This window comes from Acanthaster planci, linkage group LG16 (genome assembly GCF_054643075.1).
Source record: "Acanthaster planci isolate LZ-2023a linkage group LG16, COTS_SCS, whole genome shotgun sequence".
In the NCBI taxonomy this organism is placed as follows: domain Eukaryota; kingdom Metazoa; phylum Echinodermata; class Asteroidea; order Valvatida; family Acanthasteridae; genus Acanthaster; species Acanthaster planci.
The window spans coordinates 3,787,514-3,810,099 of record NC_141792.1 but is presented as its reverse complement, the minus strand read 5'-3'; the positions used below and the strand labels follow the sequence as shown (position 1 = coordinate 3,810,099).

At 40.9% G+C, this 22,586-nt stretch overlaps 1 protein-coding gene across 8 annotated transcripts in view; it reads right to left on the bottom strand.

The window, feature by feature from the left end:
* Positions 1–22,586, bottom strand: part of ccdc150 (coiled-coil domain containing 150) — a 74,242-nt gene that overhangs the window by 26,647 nt on the left and 25,009 nt on the right. For 6 of the 8 annotated variants that reach the window (XM_087147059.1, XM_087147063.1, XM_087147066.1 and 3 more), the window contains 4 exons: positions 12,741–12,845; positions 11,226–11,324; positions 6,227–6,354; positions 5,510–5,594 (listed from right to left, as the gene is read on the bottom strand). In XM_087147059.1, coding sequence (XP_087003185.1) covers positions 5,510–5,594; positions 6,227–6,354; positions 11,226–11,324; positions 12,741–12,845 — 417 coding nt within the window. The remainder of the gene's footprint in view (positions 1–5,509; positions 5,595–6,226; positions 6,355–11,225; positions 11,325–12,740; positions 12,846–22,586) is intronic. The other 2 variants (XM_087147064.1, XM_087147065.1) reach the window with 2 other exon arrangements.

The following is a 22,586-nucleotide window of genomic DNA, read 5'->3' as shown; positions in this document are numbered from 1 at the left end:
TCCATGGTAACCTGTGTCTTAACACCAACCTGTGAACCCCTCCTAATGAAAAACATTATAATCAATTATCTAACAAGCTGAGAGCAAAATAATAGTCATGTGCATGCATTTCAGCTACCGTGACTAAAATGTTGTCCACTGTTGAAGGAACAAAAGTTCTTTCTGCATGTATTGGTATTTGTGTGAAGTGTTGCCAAAATGGTTAAAATAGACTTTTCAAGTTGGAGTTGGTGGGAGTGAGGAAACACCTGTAAATATGCGTATGTTCTGTCATGCATCCCTAACTGATTACATGTACATGATGCTGACATCAGAGGGTACTAATAATCGTCCACGTTCATGTTACCTACATGTAGTGTGGACATTCCATTGTTTTCATATACCAGTGGGTACATGTACCGGGTACTTCATAAAACTGAGTGAAAATACTCATTTTCCTAGCACTGTGAACACTAGAAGTTGGAGTTCTGTTTATGCATGATTTCCTTGACTGTTACCTCTTCTGTTTGCTACAAATAACCCTGAACCCAACATGCCTCTAAAACTTTTCCACAAAAGGGGAAACCTTGTGTGGGCCGGTCTTTAATGTGCACAAGCTTCACACAACCAGCATTATGTGGACCTCTTTTGTTCGAAAGTCCACACTGGGTACTGGCATGTAACGAGGCTGGCGCAATCATACAGGTGAATGTATTCATAGAGTATGGTATGTCTTCCTTGACCAAGCATGCATATGTGTCTTTCTCCAGCTTGCTTTCAGAAAAAAACACAACTTACAACAAGCGGCACACACTGGGTGATCTGTCACGGCAACAGTCACAAACACAGCCAAATGGCAAGGGGCCTTCATCAATAAAACATTCCACCAGTTTCATATTGGGCCTGAGCATCATCCAACATGACTGATGCCCTCATCAAAGATCTGACGGTCGCCTCGTTGACATCAGTCACGGACAATAAATCGGCGCTGTTTTAAAGACGTCTGGCATGTCAGGGGGGGCTTTTTAAAGTTGCTTAGCAGAGGCTAAATTACAAGCCTCAACATTATTATTTCATGATTGTCTCTCCAGGTGACACTGAGGAATAGAAGAGCAACCCGCTCCTTGTCAGGGGCCATGTGTCATTGTGGAGAAGGCGTGAATAGAGGAAGAATAGGGGTAAAGACGTAGCATGAAAGTTTAATGAGGTGGGGATACATGTAGTGAAGATAGAGGATAAGAGTGTGGTGTGATAGGCTGCCACAACAACTTTGGAGACAGTTTAGGGCAGTGGCATTTGAAATCAATGCACCAATTCCTCACTAGCCACACCATTCCAGCCATTCCATTCCACGATGATGCTTCATACAAGTCTTTTATTTTCTGTTTCAACCACTGAAATGGTGATTATACCCACCATGTGTGCCACACATGTGTACCAGTAGGAGAAGCCAGCTCTAAAGGGCAAGACAGTGTCCCTGTTTTGCAATACTAAGTGACAGAAATTAGATCGAGAAACCAATGAAAGAGTAAACCATCGGCACATACATGTACAGTTGTATACTCTAGAATTTGACTTTCAATAATTTTGCTTGAGTTTCACCATGTTCACTGTACGCGTTCTTTACGATTTGCTTCAAATATTTGATTCCTTTAGAGAACCACTGGCCTTGCAGATCCTAGTCAGAAAGAGTACATGTTTAATTAGTGTGTAGCAACTCAAGATGCAGTAGTAACAGAGTTATACACAAACATAAAAGTGGAGACATTTTTTGACATATTTTACACATACATGTACACTGCATGTGCATATGAAAATACCCCGGTACTGTACAGTGCTCAATTATATGTACAAAGTACACCGTACATGTACAGTTTGTAAATGTACATTGCCAAATAATTCCCCTTAATCTATGGTACCAGAGCAAAGTACAAATTTCTTATGACCACATTGTGACGTACGGTACCAAATCCTCCAAAATCTCTCAGTGCACTGTATCGACTTGTGCTAAATCCCCCGGCTATAAATTCAAAAAGTATAAAACAGTGACATTTCTGGATACCCATGCTTAAAACATATACATGTACATTACCAGAATGTACCAAAATCCTTTGGGGGCTTTACACAAAATCCAAATTCAATGCCATCACTGGTAAAATGGTGGACTAGAATCTTTTGACAGAAGACAGACTTTATCTTGAAGGCTCCATGAAACATGTGCAACAATTCTGTTTTCCTGAGACGCTTTTTGGGGTAGCTTTTAACTTTTCTTCAATACTATTTGACATCCTTTTGAGGTTGCGTGCCATTGGAGAGTACACTTTTCTAAACATTTAAGGCTGTGCATGCTTTCCTGGAAAACTGAGGGCACCAAAAAAGAGTGATGTCATCCTGGGAAGACACTGTTCAGAACATGTACACACACTGTACATGTACATTAAGGAATTACCCAAAACTTTCTATCGTTCTGCTGTTTAACAATGCAAAAAGTCTACAACTGCACATGAGTTGCTTGGAAGACAAAGCATTGTAAGATTTGAAGCTTTGCATGGTGGAAGTTACATGAGATGTACGCTTGCGGGTATACCATGGAATCAATCTCTTTTGCGGGTATACCATGGAATCAATCTCTTTTGGAAGAGGTGTGGTTGTTAGAAGAACCGGTGAGTGTTACATGTAACTCGACGGTTTATAACCCAGCTGTCCACTCGAGTCCAGCACACTCTCCTGAGGACGGCCAGAGCATCCTGGCCGAAACGTCAGGTTAACACTCACCAATTCTTCTAAGAACCACACCTCTTCCAAGAGAGATTGATTTCATGGTGTACCCGCAAACCTTCAGACACTGTACATGTATATCTCACAAAGCATTGTGTTCTCCTTTGTTCCTCTAGTACAACACTCTCCAACGTTGCAAGTGACAGTATTGAATGACAGATTGACTGTTAATTGGGAAGAGAAAAAACCTTTGTTCCCTTCTGTGCTTCTTTCCCACATGGTACATGTACATGTAAGTAAAGATATACACGTGCACGCCCACATGTTCTATTTCTCCAATCATTCATGTTGCCCTGGGGGCTACATGTATGCATCTGTCAGGCACCTGTCTAGCGAATGGCAAAAAGAAATTTATGCCGTCCTGGCAAAGGGAAACACAACTTTTAATAAATGTATTTCACAGAGTTCCAACCTTCAGTACTCTTCAATTATTCGTTATATCTACTGTAGTCTCAAATTCCAACAGCATTCCCTAATCAAGTACCAAGATTTCTAAACACTGACTTCCCCCCCTCCCCGGGAACTGTAAGGACTGTCCTTAATGATGGTTTCTGTTAACCTCGACTTCCCTCCATGTGTGAGAACACACTCTTGGTGGGGGGGAGGGAGTGGAACTCTCAAGAGTCCCCTCAAATTTGTTCTAGATCATAATTTTAGAAACAGTAAATGCACTATTGTCCTTGCTTTTTAGCAGGGTAAAAAAAAATTTACAGCCATTTTGTGGAAAACTTCTGAGCCGATTCTGATGCAAGAAAGATAAGGCACATGACTAATGACTGGCGGCCAACGTGCTGTCCATGACACTGAGGTGCTGACGGCAGACAGACTTCTGAGCTGATTTAAATGCAAAAAAGTTGGGGCACGTGATTAATGGCCGGTGGGGACACGTTGTCCATGACACTGAGGTGTTGAATGAAGTCCGGCGATTTGTCACAATTAGTCAGTGTGTGGTGTCCCCTCTGGACTCCTGAATGACTATTAGCCCATACAGGCATGACCAGCCAGCAGGAAGACACGGACAGGTTACCCTTCATTCATGACCTGTCACTGAGGTGTCTGCCGCAAGCCCATTGACAGAGGGAAGGGGGTGGAAGGAGGGGGAGAAATGACACATTAAACTGCAGATGGGAAAGGGGTAAATACGTGTAACTGACGGTGACAGTCATCGAGGGACAGATTAATTTGACTGTGAGCTTGCAGCACACAGTCCATCAAGGGCTCTCCCTTGCAGTGGCAGGAAAACTCCAGAACACAGCGAGTTGCTATGCAATGTACACGTACGCATGTAAGGGCTATTAAATGTTACCAATCCCAAATTGGTTTTGATTTTACAGGTGTAATCATGGCCGGATTTACCATAATTGCCACATGTGTTTGCTTTCACTCATCAAGCCACACTTCATCAATTTGGACTGCCAACTCTATACGTGTCCATGTACATGTCAGCACATGTACCGGTACATGTCAGCACATGTACCGGTACATGTCAGCACATGTACCGGTACATGTCAGCACATGTACAACCAGGAGAGTGCTCTTGCTGAATAGAAAAGATGTGCCATTCATGTGACTCCTTTGCTTGATTCTAATGGGAAACTAACTGAATATCCAACTCTCTTTATCTACATGTACAATGTATTAGGAAGCCACGACTGATAAAGTTCCCTGAATTGTTTCTGCATGTATGAATTATAAAATGCTGAATGGGATGGCGCCAAACTAATTCACAGCTGCAGTACGTGTACATGTACGGTAGATGTCCACTCCAACGTGTCCAAGGCCAGCTTTCATTATTTTTGAATGTCACGACTGCAGCTTCGAGCTTCATGCCAAGTGTAATCACACATTTTAAATCATTCCTCGTCACAGTGGACAGACATTTATACTGAAAGTTGTCTTTAACGCTGTCATTATTACTCTTGAGTTCTTCAAATGAAATGTTTTCTTCACATCCGATTTACATGAAATATGGACTGACTAGCTCATGAATGAAGTCTCTCAACATGGGCAAGGTGCACATCAAGTCAGACATTCCATTTATAGGCTTCAGCTTCCCAGGAAACAAAGGAGAGAAAGAAAAAAAATGACACTGAAGTAGAAAGGCCATTCACGGCAGCAGCATTTCCCTGACTGTTTATACATTTCTGCAAGTACAGTATTTCAACATCCTCTACTGTGTTTTGTGTCATTTCCTAAGTTGCACGGAAGAAAATTAAAACCATCCAAACAGATTTCTTGGCCACTGCAAGTTTCCAACAAGAAAAACACAAAGACTTTGTTCTGGAGTAATTCCCCTCTTACACGTTTAAGTTGGAACTTATATGCACACGTATTTGCATGTAGAATATACAGGTATGTAAGCCTGAGTCAATTAAAATTTTTCAATACAAGTACTGTACATGTATATGAACACAATATTCAAATTTCCATTCCATACAAAACTTGAACATTCAGTTGTAATAAATTGCCACAAAATCAGAAAACAAATGAAAATGTTTTTTTATAGAGTAAAACAAAGAAAATACCAGGAACAAAAAATCATTTTGGGCCTCATTGCTGAATGCAATTTGTCACCAAATAATTCATATCTTTTAATCAATTTTTTTGCCCTCCAAATATTCATTTTAAAATATTTGGTAAGCGATTTTTATATCCGAATAATAAAACAGTACTAATGCAGATATAATGACCTTTGTTCATTTTTATATTTCTGATGAAATGATGCAGTTGAGCATCAACTGCAATGGCTTACCAGTGACTGAACATGGCTCTGGTGCTGCTGCGTTGCCTCTTGGTAACGTTCGTCAGCAATGCGTAAACTGCCCCGCAACTCAGAACTGGAGAAAAAAATAGGATGAAATAATTGAGAATCTCTGAGAGCTTGACCACTTCACCCCGGATGGCATGTAAACCCACTGCGATTTGCTTTGTGGGAATAAGCCACCTTTTTAGGTTTCTTCCATGCATGAAAACTGATTACATTGTTTTGGAGGTTCAGAGTGCACTTTTAATCGGGCCAGACAACACATTCAGCTGGGAGGTTTTCAGTGTTCGAACCCAAGTTTGTTGCTCAGTGAATACTAAAAACCATTTTGAGAAAAGGTTGCTCCTTAACTTGCGCACTTTCACAACATAGACATAAATACAGGTCGTTCAATCCTTCGGATGACATCACAGTTTTGCTCATTAATATGAATATTGACATCTTTCATTGAACACACACTTACGATCCAATATTGACAACCAAAAAGACTCCAAAATACCAAGTACAATAGCAGAACACAACACATGCGATTTCTGAATGCGCAAATCATCTCATGTACCTGTACCAAGACAGGTCATATGTGGCAGCACACTGTAAAAATGAGTTTGAATGGGAGATTGAAACAGGATTCATCAGCAGATTTAGTCCCTTTTTATTTCTGAAGAGGGGTGACCATAAGCACACTTCACACAAGTACCAATCTACCTTATCCGCTCTGCTGATTCTTTCTGTTTCTTCTCTTCCGAGAGCAGTGACTGCAACCTGGTCCGCTCTGCCTCAAGCCTATGAAGACTGTCCGTCACTTTCAAAGCTACTGAACCTGGCTCTGATATCTGGCAAAGAAATGGCAAAGAAGTCACTAAAGAGGTCTTCATAAGATCCCAACTACCATACAAGTGCAGAGGGCGCTGTTCATCAAGCTGTCATGTCTTTTTGTTATTCTGTGTGTCTCGTTTTTTAATCTTGTATCATTGGTGTAATATTTAACTGGGACTGTCCAGACTATCTCAAGATATGGGAAAGCGTCGAATAAATTTTGTGGAATTTAGACAGCCGAAAGAGGATATTTTCTCAATGTAAAATCTTCTACTGAGCTACATCGAACACGCGAAATGGCAGTCACTCATTGATGCTAGCGCTCACTGCTCTTGCTGCAGGTGGAAATATTTTGCCCAAGGAATATAACTTAATATTTTTTCCTGATTGCCAGCATTTGACATCACCAGCTTCTCTACTGAGCTAAAAGGTACTGTTTCAATCGGTGACAGGCCCCAATGGATATTTTCAGCTCAACATGGCGGACAAACTGTGATGTAGAACATTGCGCCATTGATTGCTGTCGTTCTCGCACTTGCACTTCAGTCGTCATTTCATATTTTGAGTGAATAGCCTATAGTCAGGGTGTCTGACCATACATTCACCTTTGAACTTGAAGTGAGACATTCTCCACCAGTAATGAGATTAATGATAGCAGCTTTGATGAATTCACATGCCGTCGCTGGACCCCGTTTACCTCAATCGTCCTGGTCATCAAGATTGGCCCTTGTTAGATGGACCAAACGAGGGATTACTACGGTATTTCTTCCAGGCCATGATCCACCATTGGATATCACAGTACATGTATGTACAAGTAAGGATGTCTCAACCAACCCAGGCCCCCATGTCTTGAATATGGGCAGCGATACAAATGAACCGCACTCCACCGTCTCCAGTCATGTATATGTATATACATGAAATCAGCTGACTGCACCACGCTCGACTCATTATCAACTCAAGCCAGAAATATAGAGTCATTAAATTCCATAACTTGTTCAAAATTTAGGCGCAGGAGAGGAGGCAAAGGCAACACGACATTAATCAAGGATAATCGCAAGTCAGGTGTTACTCCTCTATTCCAGTGGTGATTGGTGGAAGACTAAGCAACCAGCTTGGTGTGCCTCAGCGATTGCGAGTTTCCTCGACCTTTAAACAACTACCGAGGCACTGGGATGAAGGCATCACACCCACAAATTATCAAAGGCGACAGACGTCGATCAGTTTGTCACAGTTTGTGTTAACCAATGCTTGTTCTAGCAGTTCTGAATAAAACAGGCAAACAGTAGCTGTTTCTTACTAGTAAGCAAGCTTCATGTAGCGGTCGTCACTGAATCATGGATTACACCTAACACAGCCCCGGAACAGTTCCGTGTGGAAGGTTACAAGGTCTTCAGTAAATGCAGACCAAACAGGAGTGGTAGTGGTGTGCTGCTACATGTACATGTTAAACAGCATTTGCAGGCCTTTCCAGCTGAGGAAATTCAAATTCCACCATCAATCGAGGGTGAATGGGTCTTCCTTCATCGTCCCAGATTTCCAAGGAGTGTGCCCGCAATTGCCATCTTCGCGGTCTACATCCCACCAGCTTCTCCACATGAAGAATTGATTCACCAACATATAATGTCTACAATGGACCTATTATGGACTCGCAAACCAAGCACTGGAATTGATTTACTGGGTGACTTTAACAGGTTCAATTTTAGACCTATCTGCAATGGAAACAATATTGATCAGATAGTTACACAACCAACCAGAGGAGATGCTATTTTAGATTTTATTATTACAAATTTTGCTGATCAGTACGAATGTCCCACCGTCTCCCCTCCAATTGGTCAAAGTGACCATAACTGTTTTACCTGGATTCCCAAGTGCCAAGATTCCAGTAGTAATCAATTACAAAAAGATTATTACATGTAGGCCAATGAATGATAGCAGTGTCCGTTCCTTTGGGAGATGGATACAAGATCTAACATGGGATGTGGTACCAAAAGTGCTGTCAAGAGAAGGTGGATGGCTTTATAGTTCAGGGTATCAAAGAGCACTTCCCACTTTAAATTGTTAAACTTCAAATTTGTGATAAACCATGGTTAACTGATCACATGAAGCACCTTATCAATGCAAGACAGAATGCTTTTGCTAGTGGTAATAGAAATCACTTCCGGCTTCTCAGAAACAAAGTTATTAGAGAAATTGTTTCCACTAAGCAAGGATACTATGCAGGAAGGGTTCGTAACATGCAGAAGACAGACCCATGGAAGTGGCATAGAGATATTCAAACGTAGGCTAATTTTAAGAGAAGTGATCTAACCATACATGTTCCGGAGCATGATTCCTCTGACTTTAAATTGATTGCCAATGACATTAATAATGCCCTTGCCAGTTTTTTCCAAGGTCAAGACCCCTAAAGCCTACCACACTCCCTGCGTGTCTGCCTTCTCCACTGCTACCCCCCCCCTGTTCAACCTTTGTCTGTTTATAATGAACTTAAATGGACCTCAGTTACAAAAACAGGGGGGCCGGATAATCTGCCTGCCCGAATAATTAGGGAATTTGCATATGAATAGAGTACTCCTATCACAAACATTCCTAATGCTTCATTTGTACAGGCTATTGTACCAACATAACGGAAAGAAGCCAATGTTGTTCTGATCCCAAAGCAGTTCCCTCCTTTGCTACAAAAACTTAGGCGGATTTCACTTACATGTACCCCACTGTTATCTAAAATGGCTGAAGGTTTTGTTTGCAAATGGGCCGTGGATATTGATGACACACAATTTGGTAGCCAAAAAGGTTTATCCACTACTCATTGCCTTCTTGACATTCTTCCTTCAGGCACCAATTTTCCCAACAGCAGGTTAGGAAATAGGCACACTTAAACACTTACTGGTTCTACTAAAGCATTTGATTCAGTTTACCAAGAGGTGGCCATTACAAATCTCTCAGACCGAGGTTCTTCCCCAGCTATTGTTCAACGGATTGCTAATATGTTATTGGAATGGAAACCACAAGTTAAGTACAAACAAACTTTCTCTGAGTGGCAAACTTTGCCTTGAAGTACATGTACCTCAAGGCGATTTTTCTTGCATGTATAAATAGTGCTGCTAATTAAGTTAATGGTATCTACCGAAAATACGTTGACGACTCAACCCTCGGTGAATGTAGACAATTTAATGGGATTTGTCATCTACAGGATGATAGAAATAAACTCATTGAGTGGGCCGTAGAAAATCAACTGTCCTTGAATCCATCAAAATGTCCAACTATGCAAGCATATTTTGGAAAGAGAGAACCACCTCCTGCACTGCAGTGTATTACTTATCTGAGTTTCAATTTCAGCAGGTCTCACATGTCAAACTACTGGGTGAGATTTTTCAAAATAACTTGAGACTGGATTCCCATATTGATGACATGATTGGTAAAGCGAGTCGTCGAAAAACATTTATGATAAGGAAACTTAAACAGACAGGTTTAACTCATAAAGAACTTGTTTGGGTATACATTGGCTATGTACATTGTAAGGCCTATCTTGGAATATGCTTCTCCTGTTTGGCACTCTGGTATCACACAAAAACAAATCACTCAATTTGAATCTAATCAAAGGAGGGTATGTCGTATTTTTTTGGGTCATCAGTACGGTTACATGTATAGTCAAGCTTTGTCCAAACTACATGTAGGTCTCGAGTCATGGAGCAACTTCTCTTTGTACTAAATTTGCTTTAATAATATTTAAATATTTAGTGAACAGTTTCAGCAATCCAAAAGCTCACATAGCATGAGTCTGCGATCAGGTTGCACCCTTGAACAACATCTGTGTTCCCCTAATAGATTAAAACACAGTACCGTGCCTTATCTAACTACATGTACATTTGTGAACATGTGCAGTTCTTTGTAACATACTTGTATCACACTTTTTTATGGTAAATTGTACAATTTCCCCCCCCAGTTAGTTCCCTCCACGTTCTTCCCCATTACTTCCGTTTCTCCTTTCAGTTCTTACCTCGATTTCGTTCTCCCCCTTCTCTTTCTCGTTCCACCCCCCCTTCCTTGATTTTTCTTTTGGTTTGTGTTTAGATTTATATTTTTGTGTGTTATACAACTTGATCTTTTGAGTGGTTTTGATGTGCAATCTTGTGGTGTCATATGGAGTAACTGGGTTTTGTTCGTAATTTGTATTGTTATTTTCGGTGCATAATTTTTTTCTTATAGACCTCTAGATCTTGAATGTAAATGTATTTAAACTCATTTGTACCATTTTTATGCTTGTAAAATTCAAATTGTACATGTACTATTTTATTGATAATTATGCAAACATAAATCACCGCGTAATTCAGCCCTCTGGCTGCACCCACCTGCTTGAATAAACCTACAATAATAATTAAAGAAAAGTGCATGTACCTAAAAACCTTTGTTGTCTGACAACTTTGAATGGGCCTTATCATCAGTGCAGCAAGCTTTGGTTTGTTCATCATGCTAACATTCCCATGAAAGGTTATCCTGTACATGTATGTACAATATAATTGTGTTTACTTTGCACCATTTCTGTTCAAACATGTAACAAGTGCACACAATGTGTCTCACACACTGGCATTCCAGCATGTCCAGTGATGGTCAAAAAGCATCCACTATTACTGGTCATGCCAAAAGTCATTAACTATGAGCAAAGACTGACTGCATGGCCTTACGCACTGTCACTGTGTACATGTACAGTGTATACGTGATCACCTCCTTGACCGAGACTGCTGTGTGCCATGTCAGCAATTTTAACTATATTGTACAATGTACATGTACGTGAACATGTCCAACTTCATTCAAATATGTGTACATTGTACATGTACCTTGGCAAAGTTGTCCAAATTACTGGTACCGTAAAACAGTATGAGTAACATACCTCGGACTCAAATGTGGAACCACTTCTAAAAAAGATAGATTTCTGTCCTTCACTGTGCCTTGAATACCGTATTTTCATTGGCCCATAATGATCATGTGACTGGAAAACAACAAAAACCAGTATATGTACAGTGCATTGTGTACTTCATGTACTCTCATCTGTGTTCATATAATGTAGTGAGATCAGCCACCTATACATGTCCATGTACACTAGTCCACTCCCATCACTTGGTACACCAGACCCACTGTCACCCATGCAGTTGCAGAAAGTGAAGTACAGTGGGAGCAGTGAACTGGCGTACTGTACATGTACAATGTACGTACATGTACAATAGCATCATCTGTTGGCGGAGTACTTTAACTTCCGCCAGACTTTCATCATAAATTCATCATAGTGCATATTAATTCTACAATGTACTATGTACATCAAATCCATTTACCTGTAGTTCATTTCTTCAAATGAGTCCCTCGGCATGACATAAAGTCAGAAATCGGAACGTCCATTTTACGAGCCAACAGTAAGACAAGCAGCCATATGAGAGAAGCTACTTACATGTACTTGTACGCACTTACAGTATGTACATGTATGTGTAACTGCCATTTTCACAAAGCAACTACGAATAGCGACTTCTTTTCCCTACAAACAGTGCCCTTTTTTCCTGCAAATGATGTAGCCAGGAGTTCTTTTCCCCCTATTTAAGGGAATAAGAACGTTGCAATTTTTAGGCCTTTAGAAACTCGAAAAATCAGAACTGTTCTGATTAAATTGGAACAGTTGGTAGGTACATGTACAATGTGCATGTATGGCATGATGTTTTTGGGAGGTTAAAAAATTGCTTTGGAGTAAGACACATGAAACACAATTCAAATGATGCGTTGATCCCATGCACACTGTCAGCCTGCAAACACTCGGTGTTTCAAATAAAAGTTGGGACACTTCACGTGGGGAAAATACTGCAAAGAATTCAAGACAGAGGTACAGCATACAATGTATGTAACGAACACCCTCACACAACCTTGGTGTGATCTACTGCACCCTTGGCTTTGCCTCGGGTGTTATGAGGCCCTCGGGTATAAAAACATCCCATCCCACATCAGAGCAAGTACATTTACAAGTAGCATTGTAATTGTTAAAAGATACATGTACATCAACATTCATTCAGTGCCCAACTCATGACATGTAGGGGGCACTGTGTACATGTCTGTGTAGGTGTGAACCCATAGTGCTTGTGTTCCTTGAGCAAGACACTCAATTGTTTCTCACCACCCTTGAGCGACAGCAGGGCCCAGTGAACAGGGATAATAACTGTCAAGCCCAATTGTAGACTTTGGTTATCAAGCACTAGATACATGTGCATGTACATGTATGTGCTAATAAGCTCTAATTAAACCAGTTGTTGGTGCAACTGATGACATTGGTACATGGACCGTACAGGTATAATGCTGTCATGGCAAAAAGATGAGGAAAGAAGCTTAAAATAAGGCTATCTGGCTATTGAGAGAAGACAAATAGTACCTTTGCTATTTGTTGTAAGCCCTGGGGGCTGGTACTAGCAGACAGAGCTTGGGTCAATGCACTATACAAGGCACTCCTCTCCTCCTCAAACTGCTGGACTTGGGCCTAGAAAATGATGGAAGGCACAAACTTCAGTACATGAACTTAATACTTACACATGTAGGAGAAAGCATGGGTGTATATGATATACATGTACATGCACTAGTAAATCCTTGGGTGTGATGGGGGCTATACACCCCCCACTTTTTGACCGGGGGAGGGGCAATGGGCAGAGTGACGAGAAAAAAAATAAAGCGGATTGGGAAGCATGTTTCAGATTTCCAAACAACCCAAATGTATTTAATATCACTCAGAAGGGGGGAACAATCAGAAAAGCCATAAATACGCTGTTCTGATGTAAGACTCTGAATGAATGTTACAAGGATATTACAGATGTACCGGATATGTATCTGCATCATAAACATTGCCCCCTTAGAGGGCACAATTTTCCTAGCAACAGGGGCACTTTGCTGGTTCACAAACGACTGTGAAATGCATGCGTTAACAGTCACGCCGCTACCAGCAAATTGAACACTCCTGATCAACATGGTTCTTTTCAACCAACGAGGGAGTGCTTCTGCTCAAGGCAGATGAAGTGTCGTGTGGTATTAGCCAACCCTCCCCTTCAATTTTTCGCGGCCACGCCAAGTCATCCCCCCACAATTCCCATCCCCTAACTTCCGGCACAAATTTATGCCACTGGTTGGAAGTTTCTTGTGTTCCTCCAGAAAACTTCCATAAAGATATATTAGGAGGTTTTGACGATGAACATTCATGTAGGTCACGATTTAGTTTTGACCCAAGAGCCATGATTTTCTGCAGGAGCTTAATTTCGTGTTCATTGAAATAATGAACTTTTCTGTTTTCTTGTTTGATGGTCAAGTAGTCAAACTGCTTATAAGTTCTCATGCTTTGCAGATTCTGAGACACTTTGTCACATTTGACAGTTTTAGAATTAAAGTAAACTCACCAATATGTACATGTAAACTGTCAGCAAAAACACATGGTCTTTACCATAGTTTAAGGATATTAATCTTATCATGCGACATCGGTGGTCAGTCAGTTTTGTCTTCGAAAAAAACAAAAACATGTTTTTCTTTTCTCTCTTAACTGGCCTCTGAAGATGAAGATGTGCACCAGAGGCCATAAAATGGACAGGACAGAGTGACGTATTGGGCACAGTTCTCAAATTCCTGCCACTCTACTGAACAAAATAAAGCCATCTAAGATTGAATTCAACATCTTCTTGACACACAGAAGTGAAATGAATAAACTTGCAAACCCCTCTGTTGACCCACAAAGTCAAATTCCCTAAAGCATGGCCACTTGTAGTGATTACTGCTGCAGGCCAATACTGGTAGGCCACAGAATGTCAAAACTTTTTTTTCCTTGGGTTATTTCCCTCATTTCTGACGTTCCTGCTCTCTCTGATTGTGAAAAAAAATGCAAAAAGGCCACAGCAGTGGTCACTGGCCGACCTACAGGTGTACTCAATACAAAAAACTTCTCCCAGGTTTTACATCGTCTCTGCAGGGAATATTGACATTTAAACAAATTTGACAAAACAACAAACTTTAATAACCTCTCAGACAATTCTGGTCTATACTGATCCAAATGACTATAAGGTGACGTATACATATAGTCCTTGATGATTGTCATGTTTGTATTGGGCAGAAAGGCATCAGGGCAACATTGTCTATCAGGAATTCATCACTAAGGGACGTACATGTACCCCGGTAGCGCCTGTGGGCTTTCTAATAAATACGCTTCTTCCTATATGTACATGTTTAATACGTACATATTGACATGTGCACTGAAACTTTACCCAACCTCGCTATAGAGTACCAAAGTGACTATGTCACGCGCACAAGTGTGGATGTAAAAGATATTAGAGGAGGAATCAGTATGTGAACCAACAGGCGCACATGCTCCATTCGTTTGCACTGCACTTTCTGGTTCACAGTGATGTCTCATTTTGGTACTGAATATACGCGTACATGTACATGCACAACATACAGAATATGCGGACAGTGTACTTGTAAGTTACATGTACACTGGCAAGGTCAACTGTACCACATATGTACACACCAAGAACTAAACACCACGTGTCTTGTATGTTATACCAAGCTGACAGATGCATTCCTTCAGTGGCCCCAAAAAGAGACAAGCTGCAAAGCGAGGCACATTATCAACTTGGTCCCGGAGCACAATGGGAGATCCTACATGTGCATGTGTATGTGCAACAGAAAATGGTTGAAAGTGCTCAGCACTGCTCTTGCCAGCTGCACAAGAACCAAGAGTACCGACACAGGATTTTCCCATCAGAGGGAGGTTTTTCCCACAATGTATAAAGCATACTGTATGCCATATCCTACTCTTGTACATGTAACAGCACAATAGTTCACCTTGTGGTACATGTGCATCAATTATTTGTTTGTCAAAAATTTCAACTTTGCAAAAAGCAAGACACAGCAGCCAACTTCCAGCCAAATGCCACAAACACATACAGTACATGTACCGACTATAACATGACTGACAATTTGACAGGGATCATTTGCTTTGGACAGTATTTGTATGAAACCAGTATCTCATCGAAACCCGACTCATACTGTACATGTACATGTATGATTCCACAATCCAGGGAATGCCCATAGAGCTAAAATTCCTCAGACCGACTTCTCAGACCTTCTGTCTGTTGAGTGAGCAGAACACATTGGGATTAGCAACCTCAAGTACCGATATATGTTAGTCAAGGCCAGAGTGATATTTTAACCAGTCACCTGTGCATATGTACATGAAGGATGTAGAGTGTAAGAACCTGAATTCTGCTGTGTGTGGGTTGACGGCATCAGACCAAGAGTTATGTTTTTTAGCTAAAAAGGTCAAGGAGGGCATGTAAGAGTCTCGTAAAGGCAGGGTTAGTGATAAAGCTACATTGTAGGGTTTCGAAGAGCCTACTGGACTTGAAGTGACAAGAAGAGGTCCACAATTGGACAAGGCTAATGCCTACCAGGCCGTTAGTTTTTTGAAAAGGAAATTGTCCTGAGGAAAAGAACTCTCTTTTTTGGCATGTGACCTGGCCGGGACAAGGCAATCGAAGTCATCCTGCGCCTTTTTGTGCAGTGGCCCGGTCAAAGTTGAGAGGGTGAAATTTGAATATTCATTTGCTGTCAGAAATTATATCTGTGATCTGTAAAGTTTCAAGTTTTTATGAACAAGAATCTTGCTCAAAGGGAACATTGTTGCTTCTGCTAGGGAGATGTAAGTTACATGTAAATCTTCTAAGTCTGTAGTGTACACTATGTCCGTAGAAGACTCACCTTTTTTCAAAGCTGTTTTTCCTCCGTAAAATTAATAAACATGAAATAAAGGTCATTATTCTGGAACAGAACAGGCTATTAATCTCAGGGGTGATGAGATTTCTCAGCTTTTTAGCTGATTTCAGCTTTTTTGTTCCAGATTTCAACTTTTTTCCTCTCTGGCTGTGTACAAAAGTACAGGAGATTTTCACAGTTCAGCTTTTTTATTCCTTTTCTCAGCTGCTTTCAGCTTCTTTTATCATTGGTCACTCTCCCCTGTAATCCCTGCCATACATGTGTACCAAATGAAAACTTAAACACACTGGGTTTTCCAGCCATACATATACAATTGGTGAACACATGTACATAACTCATGTTTTGAATTTTCCTAAGCAACATACCTGGACCAGTACATGTACCCTTCTCAGAGGGAGTCGGAAATTAGACAAAAACCTGAAATATTCTAACACTCTGACTGCTAAAAAAAGTTTGAATACCAGAAGCACTGATATTAGATTTGGTTGACTGAACCTTTTCCCAAGGCATTGTCTTCTAAATACCGGTATACATGTACATGCGATCTTCATATTGCTCACTTTCCTGTTCCCAAGACTGCTATGACATATCTTCTTTTTCTGTTCTTTCTTCTATTTACCGCCTAAATTTTGCGAAGCATTCACTGCATTGAGAAACACAAATAGGCTGGGAGGAAGGAGCTGTTTGGAAGGTCATGCAAGTAATAATGTAATCCCCCGCACTTAAATGCTCAGCATCGGGGTCTGCAGGGATCAGGGGGTGAATTGAAACTAAACAGAATTTGGGGTATACAAATTAACTACTTCATTTCAAGATTCAGTCACCGAGCAAGCCAGGTTTGGCATTTACCGGTACTGAACAAACAAAAAAGCGTATGGCCTCTGCAGTAATTTCAGAATATTTTGGAGGTAAATACGTGTACATGTACATGTACCTATGGGAGGTGTACAGTACGTTCAATGTCACAGAATGGAGTTATGACAGACCTTCAACAGGACTAAACACACTGCCTTCCCACATTACATCCAGGGCTGCTGGCCACAACTCCCTCATCATGTCTGCAAATATCACAAACGATGCTTCAACATCCCATCAGGCACGCACTTGCCAGAAAAAAAGTGTCCCCCAAATCTCCGAAGAGAGATGCATTCAAAAAACCCTGTCCAGATTCAGCAAAACAGCACCATCCCATTACGGGCACGTTCAAGCTCAGGCCTGCCGTATTAGGTTTTCAAATCACAGGAAATACCCACTGGGGACCAACTTGGTTGTTTACTATGAGATAGATTTGCTGAGCAAGTGGCAAAACACAGAAAAACAATCAACAACCGACCATTTCTTTCTTCAGAAATTAAGTCCTCTCTCAGTAATTAATTGAGATGTTAAAGAAGGCATGCTAGAACACTGGCCTTGCAGTGGCCATTTATGGAGTCACACTCTCCTGTGATTTTTCCAGTTCAGCCATAACAAGTTCTGCCCATCTTTAATAATGAGAAAACAGCTGTAGGAGAAATTCAAGTGACAACTGGTCCCTGTACCCATGCATACAGCCCGTGTGTTCACAACCAAACATCGATATACTGTGAATACACAGGATAGAACATCTGATATGCTGTGCATGCTCTGTGCTGCAATTTCACCTGTCTGAAATGATCGAGTGTCCAATCTGTCGAACTAATTTTGACAATATACATGTACATTTAAATGTATGTGTACATGTACATGAATCATGGATGCCACTCACTCGTAAATATCGTCATATGCGTCACACCCACTCATGTTTAAAGGGTCTTGTACGTGCCCAGAACATGTATGTACTGCAAGATTTTAAAATAAAACCCTTGATAATGCCCGTTTATATCTAAAGTAACTTTTTTAATGTTTTAGGCCTACTTAATTGGTATTGTGAAGACCATCCAAAATGCCAGCTGCACTGGTCTTCCAGAGTGAAGGAAACTCTGTGTGGACCTGGGCAAGTCCACACAATGTACATGGACATGTATTCCCCTGCACTGTGTGGACATCTTTGGCTCTCAGGTCCTCACAAACAGACATGACAGACTTGACACTGTATGCACACATGTACACCGTACAAGTGCATGTTCGTATGCACCTTAGACTTCGAACAAATGCCCGTGTATTAAACACTGAAGGTCACTGAAGGTAGCTTCTCGAGTTTGTTGAATAAGTCTTGCCAATGTTTTGACACTAATGAATGTTCTCGAATGTCCACAAGCACTGTGCTTCTGTCCACTCAAAATGTCACATCTGAATGCCTTCACCTCCCACATGAAGAAGAGAACCAGGCGTCAGTAGCTGTGAACACTGTACAGGGACCGTATGGTGTCCTGTTTCCTAAGTGATCATATACTACACATTAATGACATCAGTGTCAACCAATCCAGCGGAATGAGACGAGGTTGGTTTTGAGTTACGGTACAATGTACGCCCTGAAACATTAAATAACTGTACATGTAACATCAATTTCTGTCTTAAAACTTCTTGTGTTGGAGCACTCAGCAACATGTTCACACATTCTGAAACATTCACATAACCCATGTACATGTATCTATTAAACTGACAGTGCACATGTATAAATACATGCACCAGTACAGTAACATCTACTCACAGTGAGATCCACATGTACATGTATGGCATGTCTCCTACCATACACATGTACATGTATCATGATGACACATACATGTACCATGATGACAGGTGCTCTGGTGCATTGAGTGATCATTCATTATTCATTGAATTTTTCCCCTCCTTTTTGACTTCCACCTGCACATCTGGAGACAGCAGGTTCTTCATTTGCTGGACAATTGAGCATTGTTTTTGCGACCATTAACTCAGAAACATGTTTGCGATGTCAAAGCAATAACCAAGAACATGTCTAAAATGGCCTGCAGAAGTGCAAAACCAGAAATAGTTTTGTCACAAGAGAGAAACAAAGTACATGTATGGAGCGGTAGACAACAGTGTAGACAAATGTCACTTTCACTCAATATTCCAAAAGGTTTCCTACCGGTGCTGCTTTCTTCACATTCTGTACGTAGAAGAGAGATGCTATTTTGGGTCGTTGCTTGCACCAACACACTGGCCATGGGGGGGCCATAATGTGCTTATTTTGAGGAGAACAAAGAAATGGTTCACTTTTTCAAAGGATTTGAAGTGGCGATGAATCAACTTTAACCTTTGGTTCTCATTTGGTCAGAATAATGTCATCACACAGGCACAAAAGAAAAACCAATACTCAACCAATTCCCAACCATGCTTCTCGTTACTGTCACGAAAGATACACATACACGTACAACTGTCAGGTGACTCGCGTGCACGTGCCACCCCAACAAAGGTTTAAAATGTGCATGCACCTAGAATGTGTACATGTACAGGATTCGTTTGTTCATTGTGAGAGGTTGAAGGTTGGAAAGGTGGGGGATCAATAAGTCACTTCCAACTCGTTACTTCAGTGGGACTGCCCAACTTTTTGGACAGGTGTCTGCTCTCTGATTTTATTTCCCCCTGAAATCTGACCTCTTCCTCTTGCTACCGAAACTGCATCCCTGCATCCCAGACACTGTTCAATTCCACCAGGACGGTAAGGCTGCATACACTCTCAAACTGGACCAAATTTGCTACCATTTCTGCGGGCTACAAGGATCCAACCTTCTCCCATGTACACAGCCTGAGCAAAATGAACGAAACCTTAGATCCCCAATTCAATCAGCTCTCTGCAAAGCCTTGTTCACATCGTCTTCATGGGACAAAACACAAGGTGGAGGGCAGGGGGGTCCCCTTTCAGTGAACTCAGGCTAAAATATCAGCTTTCATACCGTAAATTGCCGTCTTTACATTTTAACAGTGCGTGTAACTTAATTGTTTACACAACGGGAGGATCTCGTCTGCTGATGACGGTAGGGTCCACAGAAACAAGACTCTCCAAATTGGGTTCGTGGAAACCTTCCATGAGATTATATTTTCGCTGCGATGCGATTACATGTAAATCAAATTGTTAGCATCTGAGGGCTCATGGCATTTGGCGGTACTTATTGCGATTTTTTTTATTTCCCTGGGGCGGCCAGAAGTTGGTCTAACTCCAAACCAGCAAACATGGGCAGATATAAGGTTGAATACCAATGACTTCTTATCACATCCATCTCATGAATAGCATCAAACTATGCTACCGGTAGCCTCGTCCTCGGCTTAAGGTCAACAAAGGACCAAAATATCACTGAAAAAAAAAATTATAGGCTGAGATGACGGAAAGGTGTGCTTTGATTATTTTTTCTTATGGCTTTAACACCAACAGTTCTTGCCACATTCAGGGTTGAGACTTGAGCAAAATAACAAATCCACTAGATGTACATATTCAACGGAGATTCTAATGGACCACAGCAGTAGGGTCTACAGTACACATTTAAAATACCCATTTCTTTTTTTCACACCAACTTTCACAGAAACACTTCGGGGGGAAACTCACAAGTTTTCCAAATTTTAAAAGAGATTGTTTCCAAAAAAGCCCTCAAATCAGAAGACTCTGATGACAAAAAATCCTGAAATCAGAAAAATCCTGACAAATCTCATGCTTGCACATTACATGTATCTCTTGGAATGAAATGCCACCACCCATGTACATGTACCTAATGCCCAAAGGAAACAAGAGAGTGCAAACTCAACAGGAGAAAGCACCATCTGTCTTCTAGTAAATCACACCTTAAATCAGATAACCTGGGTCACTTGTTGGTCAGGTTGAATATCACACAAGGACTCTGAGTGCAACAGGTAAATTAATACAGGTCTGTGGAATAGTATCCAAGGTGTACAACATCACGCTGGTCAAATATCTCAAATCCGACTTCATAACTCTCCTATGCAAAGATGCATTCTTGACAAAGTTGTCCTATCAGTCAAAATCAGTCAAATGACCCTTATGTGTCTGTATACTGGGGCAAATCAAGAGGAAGGAATTTTTGAGTAAACGCTTGTGGTTACACCATGGATCAATCTCTTTCTTGAGTATGTGTGGTTCTTAGAAGAGCCGGGGAATAACTCGACGTTTCGAACGATGTACTCTGTCCGTCTTCAAGGAATTTTTGACTGTCTGTGACTGTTAAGTAAAAGGAGGGTTTTAAACATTAAAAAAATAAAGGTTTTGAAGTACATGAACTGGTACATGTCTGGAGACACCTGTACACTCCAACACATGTATATTAAAATTTAATAGATGCACAAGTACCCCAGCAATGACAGCATGCCCCGAGAGATGAAGTACTTCATGGGAGGGTGACAGCAGAATTAATTCATACAAAAAAAACTTCCCCCATGGGGAAGAAGCCGATTACTTATTAAAACCTTCTGAACTCTAAGACAGCTTCAACTTGACAATGCTTCAGGCAACAGCATGTATTATTCATGTCAACAATGCACAGTCATTTTTCTTGGATGACCAAAACATCTTGTGATATTTTCTCAACCACATGTATATGTCCTTCTTTGGGGGCTTGTCGAAAACAAAAACACAGATAAAAAAAAGACCTAGCGGTAATATTAAAATGATAAAAAATTATGCACATTTACAAAAACGCACAGGATATTACACACAGGCACCCACATGTTCCGCTGAATTAATTAACTTGTTTGGGGAAATTTATCGGACTAGAGATCAACTCAGCATTAAAAATATGAAAATGCATCCGTCCATCTACACTGACACTGCCCTGGGAGGTTGAATGATAATAACCACCAGATTTCCTAATCTGCAACGTTTGCTCACAATGAGGGAACGATTGACAACAGTGTACAGTTACAACTGTCTGTAACTGACCCACCCCCTGAAGAAATTAGGTTGATCAGACAGGACATTGTCCATGTACATGCAGAGTGCCGGTGGCAGTGTCCAGCCATTGAGAACTGTCCAGCCATGATTAGTTTTCTCTGATACTCCTGGATCCATGTGAATCTGTGTGTAATTACATGTAGAGTTCATGTACGGACATGTACATGCAACTCAGCCTGAGAAAATGAGCTGCAAGCTGCCAGAGGTCTTGAGAAGATCTTGTACAATGTAAATTGGTGGGAAATTCTCTGCCTACTGTACATGTATATGCCTCATCAGGAGCAAAATTGATTGGTGATACAGTGCACCTGTTCATCAAATAAAGAGAGTTCAGATTTGCCTTTTTAATGCAACAAAAACAATATCCAAGAATCTATGGCCTTACAAAAATACTTGGTGGGATCTAGTTGATTAGTACATGTATTCAAAGTATCTTAAAAGAACCCCAGTACAAGTAAATTAATGTACAACTTACATGTACATTAATTGTTCATGTTCATCCATTCAGATTAAACCACAAACTGTCTCATGCAAACTCCTATCACAACAAATAAGGTGTTGAGATGATTAACACTCCTTATATCACCAAGCCAGTATCACTTTCTCACAAAGCCCAGATTCTTAACTTATGGC